The 25,802-nt window shown below is 36.8% G+C and overlaps 1 protein-coding gene across 7 annotated transcripts in view; it reads right to left on the minus strand.

The window, feature by feature from the left end:
* The window catches only part of LRRK2 (leucine rich repeat kinase 2), a 205,786-nt gene extending 181,656 nt beyond the window's left edge, over positions 1-24,130 (minus strand). For 2 of the 7 annotated variants that reach the window (XM_024991931.2, XM_010805062.4), the window contains exons 1-10: positions 23,868-24,130; positions 23,498-23,583; positions 19,045-19,154; positions 15,562-15,650; positions 12,401-12,535; positions 9,493-9,627; positions 3,758-3,889; positions 1,145-1,264; positions 379-518; positions 206-285 (exon numbers count right to left, since the gene is read on the minus strand). In XM_024991931.2, the coding sequence (XP_024847699.1) occupies positions 206-285; positions 379-518; positions 1,145-1,264; positions 3,758-3,889; positions 9,493-9,627; positions 12,401-12,535; positions 15,562-15,650; positions 19,045-19,154; positions 23,498-23,583; positions 23,868-24,021 (1,181 nt within the window). In that variant the 5' untranslated portion in view covers positions 24,022-24,130. Of the gene's footprint in view, positions 1-205; positions 313-378; positions 519-1,144; positions 1,265-3,757; positions 3,890-9,488; positions 9,628-12,400; positions 12,536-15,561; positions 15,651-19,044; positions 19,155-23,497 lie in introns of those variants that run through there. The other 5 variants (NM_001206086.3, XM_024991932.2, XM_059886557.1 and 2 more) reach the window with 5 other exon arrangements.
* Positions 24,131-25,802: the final 1,672 nt, after the last annotated feature.

The raw sequence follows: 25,802 nt of genomic DNA on the forward strand, positions 1-25,802 counted from the left end.
ATCTCTCCATAATAACTCTCACACAAAGAGAGTTTTACTAACTATTGAAGACAATGGGCATCAAAATATTATATATTCACAAGTATTTTATGGCAACACTTAATATAAATACCTATATCAAAAATATTTCAAACAATAAAAATTTCAGTGAATTGATTAAAAATATGACTAAAATTTTCTATCATATAAAATCAAAACTACTCACTGGCCATCTTCATCTCCAATCTTCTCGTGTAAACTGTTTTGATACATAAGGAGATTATTCAGGGCCCAACAGGCAGCCTCCTGGATTCAGGAAGGAAAAAAAGAAACCTGTCAAAAAATAAACTATTGAACAAAAAATTTTGAAGGACTATAAAATTTATGACAGAGTCTAACCTGCACATGCTTGTTCTTTCTATGCCAAGTTAATGCTTTGTAACAGGCTTCCAGCCAAAACAATTTATCTTCTTCATCATCGTCATTCTCCTGATTCTCATTCTTTTCCTCTAAGTCTTGATTTAAGAAAATGGTCTCAGCTTTGGAAAAATGTAAACATATAACTTATGTATACTTTCAAGTGACCAACTCTTAAGACCATTATTTTCAAACATCAACAGAGCACTGGTTAATTAAAAGACCTCTTTAATATATTACACACTATTATTTTGCTATTCCATGTAGATAAGTCAGATGAGGGAGAGGGTACCAAACAAAACTAATAGACTAGAGGAAGATTAATTAAGAAAATGAACTGCTGATAATAAAGCTAAATCAAGGATGTATTCACTGATATCTGAATTGGGATATTTATCACAACTTTATTTATTTATTTTTTCTCAGTTTCTTTTTTTTTAATTTAATTTAATTTTATTTTATTTTTTAACTTTACAATATTGTATTGGTTTTGCCATATATCAAAATGAATCCGCCACAGGTATACATGTGTTCCCCATCCTGAACCCTCCTCCCTCCTCCCTCCCCATACCATCCCTCTTATCACAACTTTAATTCCCTTGAAAGTATCCTCCATGAGAAAATGTGTCACAGTAGGAAAAGAAAAAGCATTAAGGGTTCCTTCTCTATATAAAACTTTCTTGTTATAATGTTAACATTCAGGATCAAACGCGCCTGAAAGAATTTCCTTGTTAGTGAAGTTACTTACTGAGGAGTGCTAAGCAGCTGAGAGCTGCGATCTGTAATACTGCATTCTCTGAATACTGCTGCACAGCTTTCACCACAAACTCATGTACCTCATTTAATACCAGGATATTAAAAAAGTTACCTAAAAGTTAAGTGACATATTAGCAGAATTCTCATCCATGGGACTTATATTACCTTTAATTATGTAACAGTATTTAAATCAACATATTTGAGTAGTGATAACTATTCTTAATTACATTAAAACATATTTACTGTAATTAAAATCACTTAATGATTACATAAAGAACTAAAAACATTTCATGCATGCATTCAACTATCTTGCTTAGACAACAGAAATGACTGGGCCAAAAAAAAAACTGTTATATAACTTGCGTTGTTTGATTCTGTCTCATGTCTTGTTGCTGTTGTTTATTTGCAAAGTCTTGTCCGACTCTTTTGTGACCCCACGGACAGTAGCCCGCCAGACTCCTGTCCACAGGATTTCCTACATGATAATACTGGAGCGGGTTGCCATTTCCTTCTCCAGGGGACCTTTCCAACCCAGGGATAGAACCCATGTCTACTGCATTGGCAGGTGAATTCTTTACCATGGAGCCACCAGGGAAGTCCCCCTCTTGTCATCATATAAAAACCACGAGGTGGAGACTTCCCTGGTGGTCCAGTGGTTGAGAATCTGCCTTGCAGTGTGGGAAAGGGTTTGATTCCAGGTTAGGGAACTACAGTCGCATATGCCACAGAGCAACTGAACCGGAGCACCGCAACTACTGAGCCCATGTGCCCAACTAGAGTCTTTGCACCACAGTGAAAAACGCCTCGTGATTCAGTGAAAATCCCTCAGGACACAACTAAGACCCAACACAGTCAAATAACTAAATATTTTTATACATGGCACTACAATATTCAGTGTACAAAACAGCTTAATTTTCCTGTCTTCTAAAAGATAAGGAAAAAACCTCCTTGTCATTAAATGCTTTTACTATAACTCACTAACAATTACCACATTTCCTTGTAGGAATAAGAATGAAACTTCTAATTAGCTATATGTGTAATTAGATAATCCCTAAGATACACAGCCAGAATTGGAAAAGATCCTATACCATTAAAAGCCTAAAGCCCATACTAAATATTAATCAAAGTTTCAAAATCAAAAAGCAGATTAGTGTAACTCTTCTGTATCAGCATCTTTCTATGTTCATACCTCTTCCACATTCATCCATTAAGCTGACATAATCCCCAGTCCTTAGTCTCTAGTTTTGAAAAGTCATTTCAAAAAATATTCTCTTCTACTTTTACTGGCTTATCTAAACTTCAGCTGTCTCACCCCCTTTTCCCTACTATTATTTCTAAGTCACTGACAACAGCTGCTCTACCACTGACCAACTTTGTGACTCTAAACAAATACCAGTGGCCTTATCTTATTTTCAGACAATTTAGGTGAAAATACATTATGTTACAAAAGCCGCCATAAAAAGATAAAAAGACAGCTCAACATTTTCAATACATGTAACTGACCACCAAAATATTATTAGCCAGAACTATGAATCATTTTTTTAAAAAGACAGAATATACTATGGAAAAACAGAAAAAGGCAAATCAGGTATTCCACAAAAAAGAAAGCACCAAGAGCAAAGAAATATTTGAAAAGATATTCACCTTCCTTTACAATTTTCATGGCAATACAGATGGTAGTAACATAAAACAAGAAATAAACCAATGTCCATGGATAGGAGAATGGATAAATGGTATAAATGGATAAATAGTGGTATACCTACATAATAGAATACTACATCCAACAATGCCATGCTTCCCAGGTGTGTCAATGGTAAAGAATCTGCCTGCCAATTGAGGAGATGCAGGTTTCATCCCTGGGTCAGGAAGATCCCCTGGAGGAGGAAGTGGCAACCCACTCCAGTATTCTTTCCTGGATAATCCCATGGACAGAGGAGCCTGACAGGCTATGGTTCATGGGGTCACAAACACTCAGACACAACTGAGACTGAGCACACACACTGCACATACATACAGCTATATGCAAGATATTCATGAGTCTCAGAAACACAGTTTTTAAAAACTTGCAGAAGACAACGTTCAGCGTGATACCATTTTTACTAAGCAATAACAAGCAAACATTAACAATTTTATTTACAGAGATATATAAACACAGTAAAATTTAATTTAGAGCAAAAGATTTATTAACACAAAACTCTGGAGAGTGCTCACCTCTGTAAAGAAAGTGGTGGAAGGGCAGAGCCCAGAGTATCTTTACCAGCGCTGGTAACGTACTAATACTTAAATTTGATGAGGCGTTCTTTTGCATTGCACTTCACATTTTCTAAATGTTATGTTTATTCTTTTGTATGCAATAAATATTTACATAATAGTACTTCAAATATAGCATTAACAATAAGATGAGACTTCTCATATTGCGCACATTTATTTTTGCCACTCCTTTTAAAATTCTACCTAAGCATGGCATGACAGTTTGCTACTTTACAATATTTCCATCCAGGGTATGTTGATTGGCTACCTATCCACCAACATACAACATATGTATGCTATATACACTTACATCATATAGACTGTGATAAAAAATTAACCAAGAGTTGTAACTTACCTAACGTAAGCCTATGGAGCAAGCAGCAACTTACTTCTTGAATTTTTTCACTGATAGGGAATGCTTTCATGGCTTCTACCACAATATTATAACACCTGACATTGCCACTCATGAGGACTTCAACATTACTACCTAAATTTAAAGAAATCATAATTATCAATATGGCAATAATTTTCTCCATTGAAATATGCATACAAAAACATCTCATAGAGATTTTAAATACACAGAAGTATAATGGCTACAATACCAAATTTAAATGTCATTTTCTGTCAAATAGCTATAAAAATACTGTTGTTCATTGTTAATATAACAGAATTTAGAACTCATTTCTAGGACTAAGGGAAAGTTGCTTTATTCCTGTATCTTGGCTTAAAAATGTAAACAAATAGGGAAATCTGAAAAATGCTTTTATGTAAGTCAAAATATGTAAAGTCCTGGCCATTAGTTTTCAAATAAATGAATTTGGGGCCTGTTTCCTAATGAGGCAGTATTCCATTGGATAATAGATTTTAATTGTTCTTTTTTCTCAAACTAATAGAAAGAAAAGCAAGATTATATCACATAACAGAAGAGCTAGAATCAGCCATGATCTATTCCTATTCATTCCAGAAGGGCAGCAGAATAGCCAGTGTAAAAGCCACAAAACCAAGCTTCCTGAAGGCTCTGCCACAGACAGGGAAAAGAATGGATGAAGGTGAGAGAAGAGACAGAATATTAAAATATATGACTAAGAGATAAACATAAATGAACCACAAGGAAGGAAAGAATTCACTGGAAAAGGCAATTAATCAATAGAGAGAGTATGTGAAACCATGTGGAGAAAATTAATTTATATGTCTCAATGAAACATTTACTATTCTTAAAACAGACAGAAAAAGGTGTGCAAAACAATTTTCTTTTTTTGGGGGGGGCACAATCAAACTAACTTTTTTTCCTAAAATTACATTTTTAATGTTCAAATTGTACTTTAAAAAATACTAAATATGAAAAAAGCTGTAGTAATTAAAGAAAATGGCCTCTTAAAACAATTACCTGCTTTTACTCAGAACCGTAGATATGATTTGCTCTAGATTCAAAGGTAGTCTAAAACGCTTGCTTTTGTATTTTTAGTTGCCACTTTCTTTGACCTTTTCATTATGAATCAGCCCATTTACAGTGAGGATACGTCAATGTGGGTGGAAAAAAATGAATTTCAAAAGAGCCAGTACAAAACAAATAAATATATAGCCAAGGAAAGGCAAAATGAAAAATATATTCAGTTTGTTGGTAGGAGATGACTCAGAGAAGTTTAAATTCTATTTTCCGGGCGCAGTCCAATGATGGCAGAGGAATAGGGTGGGGAGACCACTTTCTCCCCCACAAATTCATTGAAAGATCATTTGAACACTAAGCAAATTCCACAAAACAACTTCTGAATGCTGGTGGAGGACACCAGGCACCCGGAAAGGCAGCCCACTCTCTTCAAAAGGAGGTAGGACAAAATATAAAAGATAAAAAGAGAGACAAAAGAGTTAGGGACTGAGACCCATCCCAGTGAGGGAGTCGTGAAGGAGGCGAATTTTCCAAACACCAGGAAACCCTCTAACCGGCAGGTCTGTGGGGAGTTTTGGACTCTCAGAGAGCAACATAACCATGAGGAAAAAAAACAAAAAACTTTCCAAAACTGAACCAGGAAGAACTAGAAAATCTTAACAGACCCATCACAAGCACAGAAATTGAAACTGTAATCAGAAATCTTCCAGCAAACAAAAGCCCAGGACCAGACGGCTTCACAGATGACTTCTACCAAAAATTTAGAGAAGAGCTAACCCCTATTCTACTCAAACTCTTCCAGAAAGTTGCAGAGGAAGGTAAACTTCCTAACTTATTCTATGAGGCCACCATCATCCTAATACCAAAACCAGACAAAGACGCCACAAAAAAAGAAAACTACAGGCCAATATCACTGATGAACATAGACGCAAAAATCCTTAAGAAAATTCTAGCAAACAGAATCCAACAACATACTAAAAAGATCATATAGCATGACCAAGTGGGCTTTATCCCAGGGATGCAAGGGTTATTTAATATCTGCAAATCAATCAATGTGATGCACCACATTAACAAACTGGAAGATAAAACCATATGATTATCTCAATAGATGCAGATAAAGCCTTTGACAAAAATTCAACATCCATTTATGATAAAAACCCTCAGAAAGCAGGCATAGAAGGAACATACCTCAACATAATAAAAGCCATTTATGATAAACCCACAGCAAATATTATCCTCAATGGTGAAAAATTGAAAGCATTTCCCCTAAAGCCAGGAAGAAGACAAGGGTGTCCACTCTCACCACTACTATTCAACATAGATTTGGAAGTTTTAGCCACAGCAATTAGAGAAGAAAAAGGAATAAAAGGAATCCAGATTGGAAAAGAAGAAGTAAAATTCTGTTTGCAGATGACATGATCCTATACACAGAAAACCCTAGAGACTCCACCAGAAAATTACTAGAGCTTATCAATGAATATAGTAAAGTTGCAGGATATAAAATTAACACACAGAAATCCCTTGCATTCTTATACACTAACAATGAGAAAACAAAGAGAAATTAAGGAAATAATTCCATTCACCATTGCAATGAAAAGAATAAAATTCTTAGGAATAAATCTACCTAAAGAAACAAAAGACCTATATATAGAAAACTATAAAACACTGATGAAAGAAATCAAAGATGACACAAATAGATGGAGAAATATACCATGTTCATAAATCGGAAGAATCAATATACTGAAAATGAGTATACTACCCAAAGCAATCTATAGATTCAATGCAATCCCTATCAAGCTACCAATGGTATTTGTTCAGAGAATTACAACAAATAATTCCACAATTTGTATTGAAATACAAAAAACCTTGAAAAGCCAAAGCAATCTTGAGAAAGAAGAATGGAACAGGAGGAATCAACCTGCCTGACCTCAGACTATACTACAAAGCTACAGTCATCAAGACAGTATGGTACTGGCACAAAGACAGAAATATAGATCAATGGAACAAAATAGGAAGCCCAGAGATAAATCCACACACCTATGGACACCTTATCTTTGACAAAGGAGGCAAGAATATACAATGGAGAAAAGACAATCTCTTTAACAAGTGGTGCTGGGAAAACTGGTCAACCACTTGTAAAAGAATGAAACTAGAACACTTTATAATATCATACACAAAAATAAACTCAAAATGGATGAAAGGTCTAAATGTAAGACCAGAAAGTATAAAACTCATAGAGGAAAACATAGGCAAAACACTCTGACATTAATCACAGCAGGATCCTCTATGACCCACCTCCCAGAGTAATGGAAATAAAAGCAAAAAATAAACAAATGGGACCTAATTAAACTTAAAAGCTTTTGCACAACAAAAGAAACTATAAGCAAGGTGAAAAGACAGCCTTCAGAATGGGAGAAAATAACAGCAAGCAAAGCAACTGACAAAGAATTAATCTCAAAAATATACAAGCAGCTCCTGCAGCTCAATTCCAGAAAAAGAAACAACCCAATCAAAAAATGGGCCAAAGAACTAAACAGACATTTCTCCAAAGAAGACATACAGATGGCTAACAAATACATGAAAAGATGCTCAACATCACTCATTATCAGAGAAATGCAAATCAAAACCACAATGAGGTACCATCTCACGCTGGTCAGAATGGCTACTATCAAAAAGTCTACAAACAAAAAATGCTGGAGAGGGTACAGAGAAAAGGAAACCCTCTTACACTGTTGGTGGGAATGCAAACTAGTACAGCCACTATGGAAAACAGCATGGAGATTCCTTAAAAAACTGGAAATAGAACTATACGACTCAGCGATCCCACTGCTGGGCATACACACTGAGGAACCAAAATTGAAAGAGACACATGTACCTCAGTGTTCATCGCAGCACTGTTTTCAATAGCCAGGACATGGAAGAAACCTAGATGTTCATCGGCAGACAAATAGATAAGCAAGTTTTGGTACACACACACAATGGAATATTACTCAGCTATTAAAAAGAATGCATTTGAATCAGTTCTAATGAGGTGGATGAAACTGGAGCCTATTATACAGAGTGAAGTAAGTCAGAAAGAAAAACACCAATACAATATATTAATGCATATATATGGAATTTAGAAAGATGGTAATGATGACCCTATATGCGAGACAGCAAAAGAGACACAATGTAAAGAACAGTCTTTTGGACTCTGTGGGAGAGGGAGAGGGTGGGATGATTTGAGAGAATAGCAATGACACATGTATATTATCATATGTGAAATAGATCGCCAGTCCAGATTCGATGCATGAGACAGGGTGCTCAGGGCTGGTCCAGTGGGACAACCCTGAGAGATGGGGTGTAGAGGGGGGTGGAAGAGGGGTTCAAGATGGGGAACACATGTACTCCTATGGCTGATTCATGTCGATGTATGGCAAAAACCACTAAAATACTGTAAATTAATTAGCCTCTAATTAAAATAAATTAATTTAAAAATAAATAAATAAATTCCATTTTCCATTCTTGTTCAGCCCCATCTACTTTAACAGTTTAACTTTCCATGAATAAGATTTTATAACCATTACTAAGAAAGAGCATTCTTTCACAAGAGTTTTTACTGAAGTCTCATATCTGTAAGATTCCATGTCTGAAATCATATGTTTATTATATATATTTACTATGTATATATGAGATACAAAGTATGTAGTAATACTGTCAAAGTTTTAACCACACTTATTATATTACATTATCAGGTACTACTCTACATTTTTAACATTATTTAACTGATTTAATCCTCACACATGTGAAGACAAAATTATTACCAGATAAATGCATGTGTAAATCCTGTACAAGCCCAAATATGTAATAAACGAAATGCAAAATGCTCAAGTGTACTTATAAAACAGAAGGAATTGAAATCTTTAGTAATAGAAGCATTCACTGGTGGCATACAGACCAAATTAATTTTTTTGTACTTTTTTATTATAAAAGTGGCTAGATTTCAAAGCATCACCAAAATGCGAACCAAGAATCACAAAATAAAGTTCAAACTCCTTCCTGTGACTTTTCAGACCTTTTAGCATCTGATTATGTCTCCAGCCTCATCCACTAATTCTTACCAAGCCCTTCCCTCAACTCCATTAATCAGCATACAAGCAGATGCTCAGGGCTCTGCATGTGCATTTCACACACACATGCATCCACACACTTACAAATATAGCTTACTGAGCTACTTTTATCCTCTTGATATTTCTACGCTTTCTTGCTCTAGGATCTTTACACTTTAAGATGTCCACCCTTGGGTTACTGCCTGCAGCTCTACTTCATCTCACATTTTTCTGCACACAAAGCTGTCCTCATCATTCAAGACTCTGCTGAGAGATCTTGCCTCGCTCCCTGTTTGTTCTCATAACTCTAAGTACTTCTGCCAACATTTGCCTTATAATACTCTGTAATCTCTTCTGTGCTTATCTGTATCTTGTGCAGTACTATGGGAATAGAAAAGGCAAGACATTTATATTTTTGCTACTATTTCCCCAGCACAAAGCCCAGAGCCAGCAGCAGTACTAAATCAATAAACAAAAATTAATCAGATGAATATACAAATGAATGGCTTTATCACCTACAGGTTTCCAATAAAAACATTTTTGAAACACACTCAGAAAGAACATATATTGTAATTTTCAGGTTCAAAAAAGAAACCATGTATGCAGGCTACTTACAAGGAATTGCTAAGGAATGTAAACAGTGCAGTACATGGAGCACAATTTCCTCTTCATCTTCAAAATTTTTTAATGCACTGAGCAATATCATATAATCTTTATTCTCAACAAATTCAGTCAGTTGCTCCTCTGAAACTAAAAAATGAAAGACAAAATACTGACAGAGCTGAAACATGATTTAAAAGTTTAATTACTCAAAAATATACTACTCATGATAATTCATGATAACATAGTATATACAACAGACATAAATTAAAGACTATACTTTAGCAAATATCCCTTCCTAGTAATTTTAAAATAGGAAAACAAGCGATTGAGGTAAAATAATTTTGTTTTGACCCATATCAGTTACTATTAGTTACTCCATGTTTTGAAATGTAGTGACTAGTTCTCAGAAAACCAAAATTATTTACAATTCCATTTGAAAGATTCTAGAGAAAACTAATCTATGACTAATAAAGATGGCCTATTGAAGTGAACATATCACAATACTTAAAACGGAGTGGTTAGTGGTACACTGTTGAAGGGCAGCTAAGCTAAATGCATCAGTTTAAGAGGGATGAACGTCAGCAAATGACAAGTAATGAGACTGAAATACTCTATCTTAATGGTCTTGATTTCATCAGAGAACAACAAAGTTCAGTTCAGTTCAGTTCAGCGGCTCAGTCGTGTGTGACTCTTTGCGACCCCATGAATCGCAGCACGCCAGGCCTCCCTGTTCATCACCAACTCCCGGAGTTCACTCAAACTCACGTCCATCAAGTCGGTGATGCCATCCAGCCATCTCATCCTCTGTTGTCCCCTTTTCCTCCTGTCCCCAACCCCTCCCAGCATCACAGTCTTTTCCAATGAGTCAACTCTTCGCATCAGGTGGCCAAAGTACTGGAGTTTCAGCTTTAGCATCATTCCTTCCAAAGAACACACAGGACTGATCTCCTTTAGAATGGACTGGTTGGATCTCCTTGCAGTTCAAGGGACTCTCAAGAGTCTTCTCCAACACCACAGTTCAAAAGCATCAATTCTTCTGCGCTCAGCTTTCTTCAACAAATGTCCTCATTAATTTTCATAATTAGTCTTTGGATCAAGCAGTGAGTTTCATTTAGAGTCATTTTATTGGATGGGAACCTCAAAAACATGTATAAAAATCTGGTTTATCTGGCCTGAGAATAACACTGACATAAATATTAGAAAATGCAGCACTCTTCATGATCAACATTAGTTTCTGTTGTTCAACTTTATACCAATAGTCCATGTAGTATAATGTGAAATTGATTGGGTTCTTTTAATAAAGGTGGAGTGTCACCAAATCTTCTCATTTTATGGAACAGTTTCCAGAACATAGTTTTAAATTTTGAAAATTCACTTTACAGGTGTCACTAAGTCCTGGGGAACCTGAAACTCTTCAAAACTTCAGAAGTGTTTCTAGTCTACATTTACAATCACATTGTTAGCGTTGATCTTTCTATCACAGTAAGATCTTCTTTTCAACATTCCTTGGTGCCTCTTTACAGGTCTTGGATCCCACAACACTGGAGAGAATTATGTTAACCCTTCTTTCATGAATAATGATGTGCCCTTAAACTGCAGCACAGACGATTACAAGCTCTCAAGACAATAACTCCTCAAATTCTATTCTGCCCAATTCTTATCAAAAGCTTAGTTGCCAGATGTAACATTTAGAGAAAATAGCCTGAGAGACATGCACCTCCTCCATTCCTCTCCTCCACCAAGCCCCTTCATGAGAGAGCTGAGGCCCAGGCCCAAACTGTGCTCTTTGATAGTCTTTCACTGAAATGACACTGCGTTCCTTACAGAATGTGCGCATTTTATCACCTCATCCAGGGAGACTCAAGGAGGATTTTCCCCAAGTCTCCCATGATTGCTTCTTCTGATTAATGGGTTTACTTTTATTTCAAGTAACTTTGTAATCAATGTTTCTGCCTCTTTCCTTTGCCTGATAGAAAGCAAAGTACCGAATTTCTGGTCCATCTCTCTGCAAAGATACAGGATCTGAAGCAATAAATTTAACCTAGCATCATGTTTTCCCTTCACCCATTTCCTCATTCATTTTTCCCTTCTAATGTATTATAAATATCTATAAACTATTTTAAGTCTTCTTAGAATAAGGCAGGAAATTAAACAGTATAAGGTGATCTATTCCATTCCTGGATCCGCCAGAAACTGGAATAGGCAAACCGGTATGGACACAGGCCCCAGGAGGTTCTTCTTATTCTAAACCCCGACCATTGTTGGCTCTCACAATGACATAAAAGGTGCTCTCAAAAAACTTAGTCAAATGAACTGTAATGGAGATAACTAGCTGTGTGCCTTCAGGCAGGTTACTCATTTCACTTCTCTGTTCCATTTCCTCATCAAGCCAGTGGAAGAACCAAAGGTTCCAACTAACTATAAAATTACATGGCTATCTCTGTCATCAATCTCAGTGTTATGTGATAAAATACATATTAGTCTTATTCCTAAGGGAAACTTTGTAAACTTTCTGTTCTTTAGCCAGAGCCTTGAGCAACGTCTAAAATCTCTGGTGATGACTTAACATCATAAACCCAAATTTAACCTGTGCTTGACTTCATAGTTTTACTTTTTTCTTTTTTAACTCCTACACATCCGGTTTACAAAGTGAACCTATGCCTTGTTAAGCAATGGAAAAAGTTTACTACAATTACATAATTTATAATCCATGAATGAAATTTATTCTGTAAAAAACAAGCAATATTTCTGAATTAACTCCATTATCTATCCTTCACTGACAACTCAAATTTTAATAAATAGTACAGTTTTAAATATCTTCTTATCATGATAATTAATCCTACTTTTCCTACTATAAATCCTTATAAACCCTTTTTTCTTATATAAATATCAATATAAAGAGTTTGACATTTTTAAATACCTCTCTCAAACAGCACATGTAAAACTTTACATCCAAGTTTCTGGACTTCATCACTGGCTGAAAATGTGCGCATGGCATCGAAGATTAACAAGAAAATATCATTTTCTTCATCCAATATCAGCAAAGTGATTTTACCTATTTTGAAGAGAATAATAAGCTCCAAGTAAATAGCTGCTTTAACATTTAATGTCTTAATTTTTACATGAGGGCTATGATGGTTTGTGAACTTCTCTTTTTGATGAACCACTTAATTGCCCCAGCTGTTAGCCCTATCAAGATCTATGGTCTTTCTAAATGAGATAAATCCCTAGTACACTTTCCTATAACTTTATGATTCCCAATCAATGACCATTACCAAGACCTCTTGCCCCAAACTCCTGAAATATTTCTGCCTCTTAAACAACATCATCTGAATGCTCCATGGCCACCCCAAACCTCACCTACTCCAATTGCATCTCTTCATCAATGATACCACCTTGGATCCAATAGTTACCAGGGAAATTTAAGTCATCTTCCTTCTTTCATTCTCCCTCTTCTCATTCTGCCCAACCAAAGAATCAACTCATACTAAGTCCTTCAAGTCTAACCTCTAAATATTTCAAAAAGTCCTTTTGAACTAGGCCCCTCCATTTCTATTTTGTTCTGGACCCCATCCCCTCTCACCTAGAATGCAAACACAATTGCTTAACTGCTCTGCTTGGTGCAAACTCCTACCTAACTAGTTGATCCCCTGCACTATATTTCTATAACATAAATGTGATCTATAATTCCCTTTGAAGTCTTCTAAGACATTCTCATACTCCTCAATCTGACAAACGAGACACTTCACAGATTACATGTATCTCATCAGCCTCACGTCCCTCCCTGAACTACTGACTCCAAACACGCTAAGCTCTCTGCTCATCACAAACACATTTCCTTTGATATAAATTTTTGCATTTGTACTAGCTGAGTGGAATGCCCTTGCCCTTTTCTACACCAAATATAATGCTACCTTAATTCAAGGCATAACATAAACAGCACCTATTCAGTCAATAAAAACTGTAGGAGGGGTAGTCATAGCATACACGTGTACAGCACATAACACATCAGACTTAGGTTGAAGCACTGACAGTTCACTCTAACATGTGTAAATCACCACAGCCCCACGAGACAGATGCAATCCTCATGTCAGAGATGAGAAAACAACCACAGAAGTGACCCAGTAACTCTGCCCAAAGTGAACAAACAAGAGTCAGAGCTGGATTAAAATTTAGACAGGTCACGGACATGCCCTTAAATCCCACAAATAAGCAGAGCTTCTCTCTGTGTTCCTATGGTAGTTTTCTTCCTATTTCTGTTATGGTACTTTTTTTATTAAACTGAAATTATCTCTTTAAATGCTTTTTATCTCTTTGTTGGGCTGTTCAATTCTGTAGCCACTAATCGCATGAGGCTACTTAAACTCAAATTTAAATTAAGTAAAATTAAATAAAATTAAAATTTAGCTCCTCACATTTCCCAAGTTCAACCACCACATATGGCTATGAGCCATGATTTTAAACATGTACAGTATTTCCTTCATTGCAAAAAGTTGTATTAGACAATGCTGCTAGACTGTGAACTTCTTCATTGCAGGAACTCTGCCTCAGCTGTCTGAGAGTTCTCTAGTAGCCAGCGTAGCAGTAAGTGCCCAATAACTAGCACATCAGTTAACAAATAAGCCAAACAAAAAGTGATTCATAAATTAGCCTCTAATAAAGTATCTGAAATGAACTCTAAAACACTTTACAAACTTCCCTAAAAACTCAAAATTCTCAATGGTATAGGGAAGAAATTAACTAGTCTTTTGCAAAACACATATCAAATTTCATAACTGTCTGCATGCTGCTAATCTCAACATATTCATATTGTGAGATTTTTCAAATTCATAAACCACCTGTCCATCGCCAAATGCAGAATAAATCTTCACATACTCCCAAAAAAGACTCCCAAGGATGAGTTTAAGATAAATCATGATTAAGACTAGTTTGGAGGAGGAAATGACAAACCACTCCACTATTCTTTCCTGGAGAATCCCATGGACATAGGTGCCTGGTGGGCTACAGTCCACGGGGTCACAAGAGTTGGACAAAACTTGGCAACTAAACCGCCAAGACTAGTTAGCAAATTCTATTACATATTGTAATAAAAGGCTCTGGTGAAGTGGTGAGGACCTTCAGACCTTTCCTATCCCTCTTCTTTTATTCTCTGATCTTCACCCTCTGTCTTCCTTTTTCTTTCTCCTAATGGGCCTTCATCACTTGGCAGGGATTATGAAAGCATTTAAAATCTTACCACCCACACTTCCAGCTCCTCTCATGCTCTCCTCCTAGACCTCTGCAATGTTGCAAATGCTGTTCTCTTGACCTCAAGCACCCTTCACACGTTGAAGGAAAGCCTCCCTATCCTTTCTGATTAGCTTCCCTGTAAGCAGTCTTTCTTCTTAGAATCTTACATCACAGCAAGTGTCCAGCACAGCAATGATCACAACGATTGCACCACAGCAACTCTTTGTTTCCAGGTCCATTATCCTTCAAGCAGAAGTTTACTCAGGGAAAGAACCTGACACGTGAAATAAGACCTGTTTCTACTGCTTTTTGCTGAGGCAATCTCTCTGGTTTCAGGGTTCACTCAAGGGATGTTTTGAGGATTATGTTTTTAAAAGCATATGAAGTATTTTACATGTTAAACCTAGCATTTAGCAAGCACAAAAGAAGAAAGGCTATATATTTTTATTATGACATATTACTATTGTCATACTCTACATGTTTTATAGAAAATACATTAGAGATATAACGGAGAACAAATACTCATGACAGGACACGTATGGCTAACAAACTAATGGGAATATGAGATGCGGGACCAGATCAGAGGAGCAAAGCTGAGGACAGAAATTAAATTTGGGAATAATATACAAGGTGATGTTTAAGGCCAATATGTTGGGTGGTATTTTTGAGAGAAAAAGTTTAGAGAAAAGAGATAAGGAGAGAAAAGGAAAATGGATACACAGAATTTTGGAAATCATCAATATTGAGGTTATAATATTATATTTTTTAAAAAAGTTAAAATATATTCAGTAAATGGTTTAAATTATTTTTTAACTTGTGTCAACATTAGAAATATGTGTGTATATATACTACCTGAAGTTAGGAGAAGATCTAAGGCCTTCAATCCAACTGTTGTCAGGTTGACACTGGCATTATGAACTGTTAGCGTTTTAAGAATCAATCTGTAATTAAAAACAAAAATCAAGATCATCCTAGATGTTTATTCTTTTAGATATTGTCTCTTACTCATCTACATTGTTATTTATCTCATTGCACTTCATTCCCTATATTGAAGCTAGTGTGTTTTTTTCCCTATAAACCTGAGCCAGGCTTACAATGATTAACAGGGAATTATGAGTCTCAACAGAAAAGTTATAACTTTTTCCTCAAAATATTTTCAATTATTAACTATTTCACTCAATTCTATATTCAAAATAATACAGAACTAAATGTACTAAGGGATTAGTCGTTTTATATGTGATACAAACTTGTGAATATTATGTGACACATATTTATGTATTAAATTATAGAGATGTAATTAAAATGTTAGCTTGTATACAAAAATTAAAAACCATTTGAATATTTATATTATTCACTTTTTATTATTTTTAAAAGAGAAATTGATATTATAGAAAGTGAACCTAGTATATCAGTAATATTGTCAGTTCAAATACATTTGATTTGAGCCCCTGAGTTATTAATTTTAAAATATACAGGCTGTAGTCTATTTCTACTCAGGGCTGATTAATTTTAAAAATACAATCTATAGTTTATTCCTACCCAGTGCTGCTTGGCTTTCTATTGTTAGAAAATAGAGCTTCCATGGCTTCACTTAGATTCAAGAAACTCGGCACATGGTCTCTAGCGATGAGGTAAGGAATTGAGAGACTCCTTCAACTCTGTTAATTCTCCTCCTACCTACACTGCCCCTACCTCTTCTTGAATCATTCCCACTATTCCTGACTTCATTACCACACAAGAGATTTCGCCTTTAGTACTGTAAGCCTTTAGGGAGGAAAAGTCCTTGAATACCAGGAGATATGTTTCACAATAACTATTGGCTGGAAATGATCTAATATACTCCACTATAGAGAAGAGTGTGTCTATATTGTTCACACTACTTCTGGCCTAAAGGAGGGGTGTAATAAATACCCGATGAACCGAAGATGAATAAATGATGAGTAAGCAAATAAATGAATGAAAAGAAACTTCCTGCAGAAACATTCACGTAAGTTAACTGGAACATTCAGTTTGTACTAAAATATGACTAAGTATGTTTTCCAAGTCTCCCTAAAGTTACAGATTACAAACCTTTGGGGATTTTGGAAATTCTCATCCAAACCAAGGGACACATAACATTATAACTATTAATTGCAGGCATATTTTGCCTAATTCTTCATTAAATGCTGTATTCCCTTGAGTTAATACTTTTCTTGTTATAGCCCATCACACTTTTGCCCTATAGGAATGCAACTTTATCTAATGCTTTTGGAGGGTGGCACCTGACTTTAGAACAATCACCTTTAGAGAAAAATAAGTTTTCTGAAGAAAGGGTCATAAAATGTTAACAGGCCTCCTGGCCAGAAGATGATGTAAATCACCTAAAACTTTTGCATATGATAAGTTTGCAGAAATAAAGCCTGGCTTCGATAAGGATCAAGGACTGCTGACCTTGCATGACTATACCCCTTCCCCCATTATCCTCTGCTGCTGCTGCTGCTGCTGCTGCTGCTAAGTCGCTTCAGTCGTGTCCAACTCTGTGCGACCCCATAGACGGCAGCCCACCAGGCTCCCCCGTCCCTGGGATTCTCCAGGCAAGAACACTGGAGTGGGTTGCCATTTCCTTCTCCAATGCATGAAAGTGAAAAGTGAAAGTGAAGTCGCTCAGTCTTGTCCGACTCTTAGCGACCCCATGGACTGTAGCCCGCCAGGCTCCTCCATCCATGGGATTTTCCAGGCAAAAGTACTGGAGTGGGGTGCCCTCTATGCATAACTTAAGGTATAAAAACTACTTTGGAAAATAAAGTGCGGGCCTTGCTCACCAAAAAATAAATAAATAAATAAATGTTGTATTCTTTATTATTGACATAGAATTTCAGGGATTAGTTTGGAGATGAGAATATCTATTAATTGTAAACAGTCTCTTTGCAAAGCACACTCTTTAATGCTAGAATCTGAAAAACAGCAACTCATATTTATCAAAGATGGAAAAATACACAAGCATAGGTATACTCGCCTATGAACAAACAGCTCTTATTTGTCTAAACTTGCAGCCACGGTTAAAACTAATAGAGATGTAAAATTTAGTTTTGCATTAATTATGTTCTCCACAGCAATATATCTTTGGAAATTAAAGTATTCACTTTTCTGAGGTAAAGAAAAGTCACTAAAGAACACCTAAACTTGGTGACAGAAGATATTTTATTAAATGTCAAGAAACAAAAAAGTTATCCAGCAGTTATCCAAAGTTATCCAAAAAGGATTTTCCTGGAAACACAGAAAAAATTTTCTTAACTAATTATGGCTAAAGAAGTAGTTTCGAAGTCATTGTGTTGAAAACTGCAATAACATAGCTAATAAATAGCTATCAAGATTTGGCTGCAGATGTGCTGAAAGATAATTTCCTCTTTTTCCTTCATTTTGAAAGCTGCATTTAAGCTCATTAAATATATACATATGAATATACATAAATGTGCTTTTTAAAGACAGTAAAGCATACATTTCTAAATTGCGTGGAAAATCCCATGGACGGAGGAGCCTGGTGGGCTGCAGTCCATGGGGTCGCTAAGAGTCGGGTTCGACTGAGCAACTTCACTTTCACTTTTCACTTTCATACATTGGAGAAGGAAATGGCAACCCACTCCAGTGTTCTTGCCTGGAGAATCCCAGGGATGGGGGAGCCTGGTGGGCTGCCGTCTATGGGGTCGCACAGAGTTGGACACAACTGAAGAGACTTAGCAGCAGCAGCAGCAGCAGCAGAGAACATTTTAGTTTCCATATGTTTGTTTTGAAGAAGTAGTGGTTTGTGTCCTGTGTGTGTGCTAAGTCGCTTCAGCCATGTCCTGCTTGGTGCAACCCTATGGACTGTAGCCACCAGGCTCCTCTGTCCGTGGGACTCTCCAGGCAAGAATACTGGAGTGGGTTGCTGTGCCCTCCTCCAGGGGATCATCCCAACCCAAGGACTGAACCCAAGTCTCTTCAGTCTCTTGTATTGGTGGTAGGGTTCTTTACCACTAGCGCCACCTGGGAGGCCAGTGTTTTGTGTCAATTCTACTATTAAAAAGTAAAAAAAAAAAAAAAAAAAAGAAAGAAAGAAATCTATTATTCGCTTGAATTCATAAGCATTCATCAACAATCTACGATTTAATCAATTGTATAACTATTATTATATTAAAATAATAACAATATCTAACATTTTACCTCAAATAAGCTCTCTATAAATGTAAATCATTGATTCAAGGAAAACTACATGTATTTTAAAGGATTTTTATCAGTTTGGCTTGAATTGCAAATACAATGTATCAAGAAAAGGGCTGTCATACAGATATTTAGTGCAGTATATTTTTACATACTTACTGGTGAACCCCAAGGACTTCCCAATCATGTCCAATATCATGGGGTCCCATTAAGCTTTGCATTGTATTTGGACAGATTTCTATTAATTTGCATAAAAGTGACCAACCCACCTAAAAATAAGAAACAAATATTCACATTTTAAAACAAACACACATATATTGAACATATTTAGTCAAAGAATCTCTTCATTCTTAATAGACTAGGTGACTATTATTTTAAAATAGTTATTTTAAAACAAACTTATATTCAAAATTATACTAAAAAGGAGTATAACAAAATTATACTCAAAAAGCAAGTCATACAATTAGAAAACATCTTTCTCCAAAAATCTACTGAAAGGGCATACAAAAAGTAATATTTCTGAATGATGAAGGAAACAAATTGCTTATTGTCTAAATAAAAAGCAATAAAATAAAACTTAAAAATTAGTTTTAGAGGACATACCAAGACTATGACGTACAGGAAAGGCTGATCTCAGGGCTTTGTACTTTTTAAGGCACATCCACCTGACAGAATTTATTTTAGATATTTAGGATTTTAACTAAAAGAAGAAATGAAGTAGTTTGGAATGGAAGATTAGGAAAAGCCAGAGATTTTGACGGCCAAGTGTAAATTATCAGGAAAGACGGCTCCCCAGATAATAAAGCTAGGACAAATGGCAAGAGAAGCAGCACTGTCTGATGACAGTGTAACGTCTTTCACAGGAAGAAGAGAAAGGCACTATGAGATGGAGAGCAGGCAGAACTTTTCAATGGACTCCACTAGACTTCTTCAGTGTACCTAAATATGGGTTGATGAGGTCGAGACATCACAAATGTCCTTTAAGTCTTTCATATTTCCAAATGAATTATGATTTTACTGATGCATTTTAAATATACCTTCATTCACTTCACTTATACAAGTGATGCCAGATTGAGTAAGTTGCTCTTTACTTCTAAAAAATACATTTTTAAATATTAATGATACTTTAATTCCAAACTGGAGATTAACTCACTCTTCCTGCCATATATTTCTCTCCAAATATAAGGACTCTTCAATTCTTTTTACTTTATTACAAAACTACACTTGATATGGTCAAAAAAAGAATATGCATAGATATTCAGTTCTACAGATTCATGGAGAAGTGCCTAACCATGATGTGTGATAAATACCAATATAACATGAATTTTGAAAGCTGGATTCACTGTCAGCTAGAGTTGCTCAGGGAAGAATATAATACAGAAAAAGTGTGATTTGAGTCAGATTTCAAAAGAACTATAACTTTGTTCACTTAAAACAGTGCAAGGGAAACTTCTAAAACTGATGAGCTGTGAGGAAGAGAAGTAAGATTCTAAATAGTCCTCAGGCTGCCAGAGAGGGGTCCATTGCTAAATGTGACTGAATGTGTGAATTGGAGCTGAGTGGCACAGAGTTGGATGACCAGGGGAGAAATTTCTATGCATCTGAAGAGGAATAATGGCACACATTTCCTAATTGTTTACAGGAATAAACAAGGGGTATTTAATATGATAAAAGTGTTTATACAAGAGTTATTTACAAATACTATTTCCAGATCTTTTCTGGATTAAGCATGAATTGCTTTACTCTGTCATTACTTGCTCTTACACAATTTCAAATTCCTTGAAAAGGAAGCAATTTTTGACAGCTATTTTTACCTATATTTGAGTAGACATCCTCCTCCACGTAAGCCGAACAGATATTGACAATCCAGATGCCATAGAAACTGGCTATTTCTGTGCTTTCATAAAATATATCAAGATTTTTTCAACTAAGTATTTCAAAAGTAACATTTGGAACAGTTTCTGGAGGGAAATAAATCATAAATCACACAGGATGCTATACTCATCTCTGCACCTGCATGGCTGACTCAAGGAAAAACCCTGTTTTGCTTTGGTTGGTGAAATAGCAGCATCAGTAAAATTGCTTTGCAAAAAGACTGAAGTAACTGAGCTTCTATGATTAAATAGAATCGCTAGCTGCAAAGTGGAGGTAACAAATGATCCATTAATGTATTCAATTAAAAGCTTATCTTTCAAAAAGAGAAACCTCCCATCTTGGACAGTCATAATACAATTGGTAGTTTCACTTCATTATAATTATTCTGTAAACTCAAGTTATCTAATTAATGCACAATGGGAAACATCTAGGGTTTAAAGAAAATTTTAGTCACTTGCATATATTTCACTCACATCAAAGATGGAAACTGTGTGAATAAAGTAATGTAAAACTGAAGAACACAGAGAAATGTTCAGATGATTTGCAGGAAAAGAAATTTGTAAGACAAAGAGCCTAAGTATCAACTGTCTAAAGACTGTGATTATTAAGGAGAACTAATAAAGTATGAAAAGACATTGAAAATAAAAATTCAGAGTCAGGAATGTCATGTTAAATTCTAAAAACAAACCTTGATGTTTATTTTTGAAGGGTAATTTAATTCCCTAAATTCATCAAGTGCTTTTATTTCAGTACTTTCAGCTGATTCAAATGTATAAAGCTTTAAAGTATATCTATATTAATTTTACCAGTAATATGCATAAATTTGAAGAAGACAATATTTTCTTTTAAGTAGAGTATTAAAACATCCCTTTGATAAGATCAATGATAATTTAAATCAATAACGTCAGTAGGCATAGCATGGCCACAATATTTGTACCAAACCACTATACTCTTTAGTTATACAAAAAGCTTGTGAATTCAGCACCTATTGTATTATGAAAAAAGATTTTGAAGGTGTGTGAAACTTGAGTTCTGACTCTGTTACTTGCTCTTTGGTCCTAAATGAGCTATTTACTCTGAGAAAAAAATATTCAGTGAGATTTCTGAAAGGGAAGCAGATTTCATCAAGAATCAAATGATAACTACACAAACATAATGCCTTTTGCAGGTTAATATACTGCGCTGCAACTAGTAATTCTATTCCATTAAATCACCAAATCAAAAGACAATTCCTGATTTTCTTACATACTCTGTCTTTGGTACCTACTGGGCAAGGATATTGAATGACATTCATAACTACCCCAAACAAACATGTCTGGGCTCTGGCAGTTTCTAAAATGAAGAAAAATTAGGAGGTGGGTATGTTGCAGACTCCCTTGGATTCTCAAGTCTAGCACTACCTCCTCTGCAGACCAAGCCTACCCAGGGCCCAGCTGTTCAGAGTTGTACCTGGCAGAGGAGACTCTACCAAAAACAGAATCCAAGGAATGGAGTGTGACAAACAAGGCAATTTTGAACACCAAAGCAGAGGCAAGTAAGAAGGATGATGTGGGTGGAGAGCAGCAAGCACAAAAGGCCAGTGCGGGAGAGTGAATCATGTTTCATAGGCAAAATTTCAGACACTGGGTGTTAAAAGAATAGTGTCTTTATCATGCCTCCATTTTTTTCTTGATCTTATTTACTAACAGCCTGAAAATCAATAGTCAGATGGGATATACTTCAGTTGAAGAAAAAGAAAAGTACCCGTTTATCTCACATATATAGATCTTCATATAAAAGCTAGGTATATGGTTCACCCAAGCTAGACATAGCTGGACACAGAGATTAAGCATAAGATAATTGATACAGACAGAGATTCAGATAATTCTTACATAGGTCTAGCCTCTCAAGTAGATATTAAGAAACACTGCACCTAGATAGAGTTCAAAGTTCAATTCTCTTTCCGTTTAGAATCTAACATGCAAATGAGAAAACTTATGTCAGTTCCCTAAATCTCAAAATCTACAAAGGAAGTTAACCTTAAGCAGTAATTTTGTTTTGACGTAATTTTCATCTTAAGGCTCCTTTTCAAATATATCTGAGATATTTAACAAATTTCTGGGTTTCCTACGATACAGGTTCTAAAAGGTTCACTTTTACATTCATTTTATATGAAAACAGTTGAGAAGTACAGATTTAAACTTACAAGGGAATCCTAAAACATTACTCTCTTAAGATAATACAAGGTGTACTACAACTAAAGAAGGCTAGAAATCTGTCTTCAAGTTTAAAAAAGAAAACCTTAAACCTATGAGAGTTTGCCAGTAACTTCAATTAATTAATTATTAATTCTATTATTGTTCATTATTCCTCTTTCCCAAACTATTCACAATGATGTCATCTCTAGAACATGCTGTACATTGGGAAGAATCTTAGAATAATTTCATTTAAACACTTACGAACACATCTAGCCAATGAAAGAAACCAAACCTCAACCCATTATTATTCCCCTCCCATCACCATCCATATTCTGTCAGTTAAAGTTACATCTTAATGATAATTAAGGAGCACAGAGTAGGCCCTCTTACACCGTTAACATTTGATAATGATTTAACAATGCTTCCATCTTAAAACCACAGACAGTGGTTTGTCAGGACAAATCTCAGAAATAACCCAGAACTCTGGGTACAAAGTATCAGTAGAAAAACACCTATTTCCAAAGAAGGGGAAATGGGCGAAATGAAAGCAACTCTTTTACCTGCTGCACACTAGCGACTCTCATATAGGAGTCCAAGACGATCAACAGAGGCACGTGGACATTTTTGTCTTGAAATAACTTGGAGGCTGGAAAAGAAGGGGGTTAAGGGAAAGGAGCAAAGTCACGATTCATGGCACCCCTTTTAAGTCTGAAAAGGAGGGAGAAAGCAGAAGAAATGAGCGCAAGACTTTCCTAGAATTGTCGGCTCTTTTCTGCCCAAAGGAGTAGAGAGCTTTCGACTTCTCAAGAGTGCAGGTTTGTGTGGCCACAAAGTTGGGAGGAGAAAGTTTGTTAAAAAGGCCTGGGAAAGCGGCGGGGGGTGGAGTGGGGGCGGGGGGCGGTAAGCAACAGTTTCCCGACAAAAGATTACCGTGATCGGCGTAAGTAAACACCAGCATATCCTCCAGGATTTGAACCAGCGTCTCTATCTGTTTTCCTTCCTGGACATTGTTCAGCCTAACTATCAACTTCTTCAGAGATTCCTCGTCCTCCTCCTCGCACCCCTGGCAGCTGCCACTGGCCATGACCGACCCTGCTCCAAACTGGCCGCCCCTCCTGCACTAAGGCCGAGAGCTCCGGGAAGGAAGAAGACGAGCCCAGCTCACCGGCCGTAGCCAGCACTCACAGCCAGCCGCATCAGCACCCACGCCCGCCTATTTATGCAAAGGTGGCGGCTCCCCGCCCTCTCTCGGAGCCCTCCTCCTCAGCGTCCTCCTCCCCCACCCAAGGCCAAAACCCCGAGCAGGAGCCTGCAGGAGAGAAGGCCGAGGTGTGGCCCAGCGTAGAACCTTGCCGGGTGGGCAGGGCTAGCGAGAGCGGCCCGGCCCGAGTGAGGCCGCGCCCGTGTCCCCCGCGCGGCCGAGTCGAGACCCTGGGCGGGCGCAGCCTCCCGGGACCGGATCCCGCCCGCCCCGGTGGAGGGGCCGGGAATCGCGCAGGAAGAAACCGACTCAGTGGACTCCGCCTAATTGCCCAGGCCCCGGGCACTTCAGAGGCCGAGGAGGCGTGTGGTCCTCATCCCGGGCCACCCCCTGACCCGCCAGCCTGGTCTCCTGCAGCCCGCGGAACCTCTGGGAACTAGGAAGAAGAAAAAAGCCGCCGCAGATCTCCAGATCCAAGAATAGAAATCGGGGCCTTGGGAAAAGAGAACGCCGCCCAGTTGGCCCCTTTTAGGAAAACGTTCTCTTTGGAGTTCCCCCTATTGGGAGATGAGGAATTTTCCCCCCGAGGATGGACATAGTTAAGCAACCAAAATGTGCTTTTCTATGGTTGCTACGACTTGTTTGTAGGAAAGGAAATAAAGACATTTTCCTGTTAACTGAGGCTCTGTTGGCCAAAAGGCCACGAAAATTAGCTTTTGAAAATTTGAGTTTGCACTAGATAAGATTCTGAAAATTGGGGCACACCAAAAAGTAATGGATTCTCATTGCAATTAAAACTAGAGAGAAACAAACACGTGGTAAATGATATGAACAGGTGACAGATACAAACCTAAACATTGTTCTGTTGATATTCAAAATTACTACAGTGTTTGAAAAAAGTATTATAGTAATGTATTTTTCAAGAAGAGAAGCCTGAGCAAGAAAAAGAAAGACAAGGCTGGACAGAGATGACCTATTGCCTTCAGATCTGTCCTGGAATACGGGTGAAGTCATTCACAAAGAAGAAGATTGAACTGGAAGTTAGTACTTGACAATTTAAATCCTTCTATTTCACTTCGGTTACCCAGTTCTGACGACAATTTTGAAATGGTTAAGACAGCTACTTACCCTTCTTTTACTGATGAGGAAATGGAGATTTAGAGTGGGGTCGCTAAGGGAAGCATTGTTGGTATCACAGGGTTGGGAAGTTGAGTCAGGACTTAAATACAGGTAGATGTCTTAACCTCAAACTTAAGGTTCTTTATACTCTACCACTTTAATCAAGTCATGGCAGTGTTTACCTTAGGGCTTCCCTCATTTGGTAAAGAATCTACCTGCAGTGCAGGAGACTCCAGTTTGATTCCTGGGTCTAGTTAACAGAATGAAAAGGCAAACTTCAAGCACAAATTCATGATAGAAGTAGTGGTCAGTGGAAAATCAAATGGTGCTGGAAGAGTTCACTAGCTTCCTGGGAAGAAAAAAATAAAACAGACATTGCTAATTGCATCAAATTACCAAAACAAATTCCAGCTGGATTAAAAAGTTACTGAAAGTAACTAAAAATAAAATGTAAATTAACAGTTATTTAATCTTGGTATGAGGAAACATAAAAACTAAGAAACTACAGACTGATACATGTGACTCCATAAAAATTCAAATCTTCT

Source organism: Bos taurus, chromosome 5 (genome assembly GCF_002263795.3).
Source record: "Bos taurus isolate L1 Dominette 01449 registration number 42190680 breed Hereford chromosome 5, ARS-UCD2.0, whole genome shotgun sequence".
Classification (NCBI taxonomy): Eukaryota; Metazoa; Chordata; class Mammalia; order Artiodactyla; family Bovidae; genus Bos; species Bos taurus.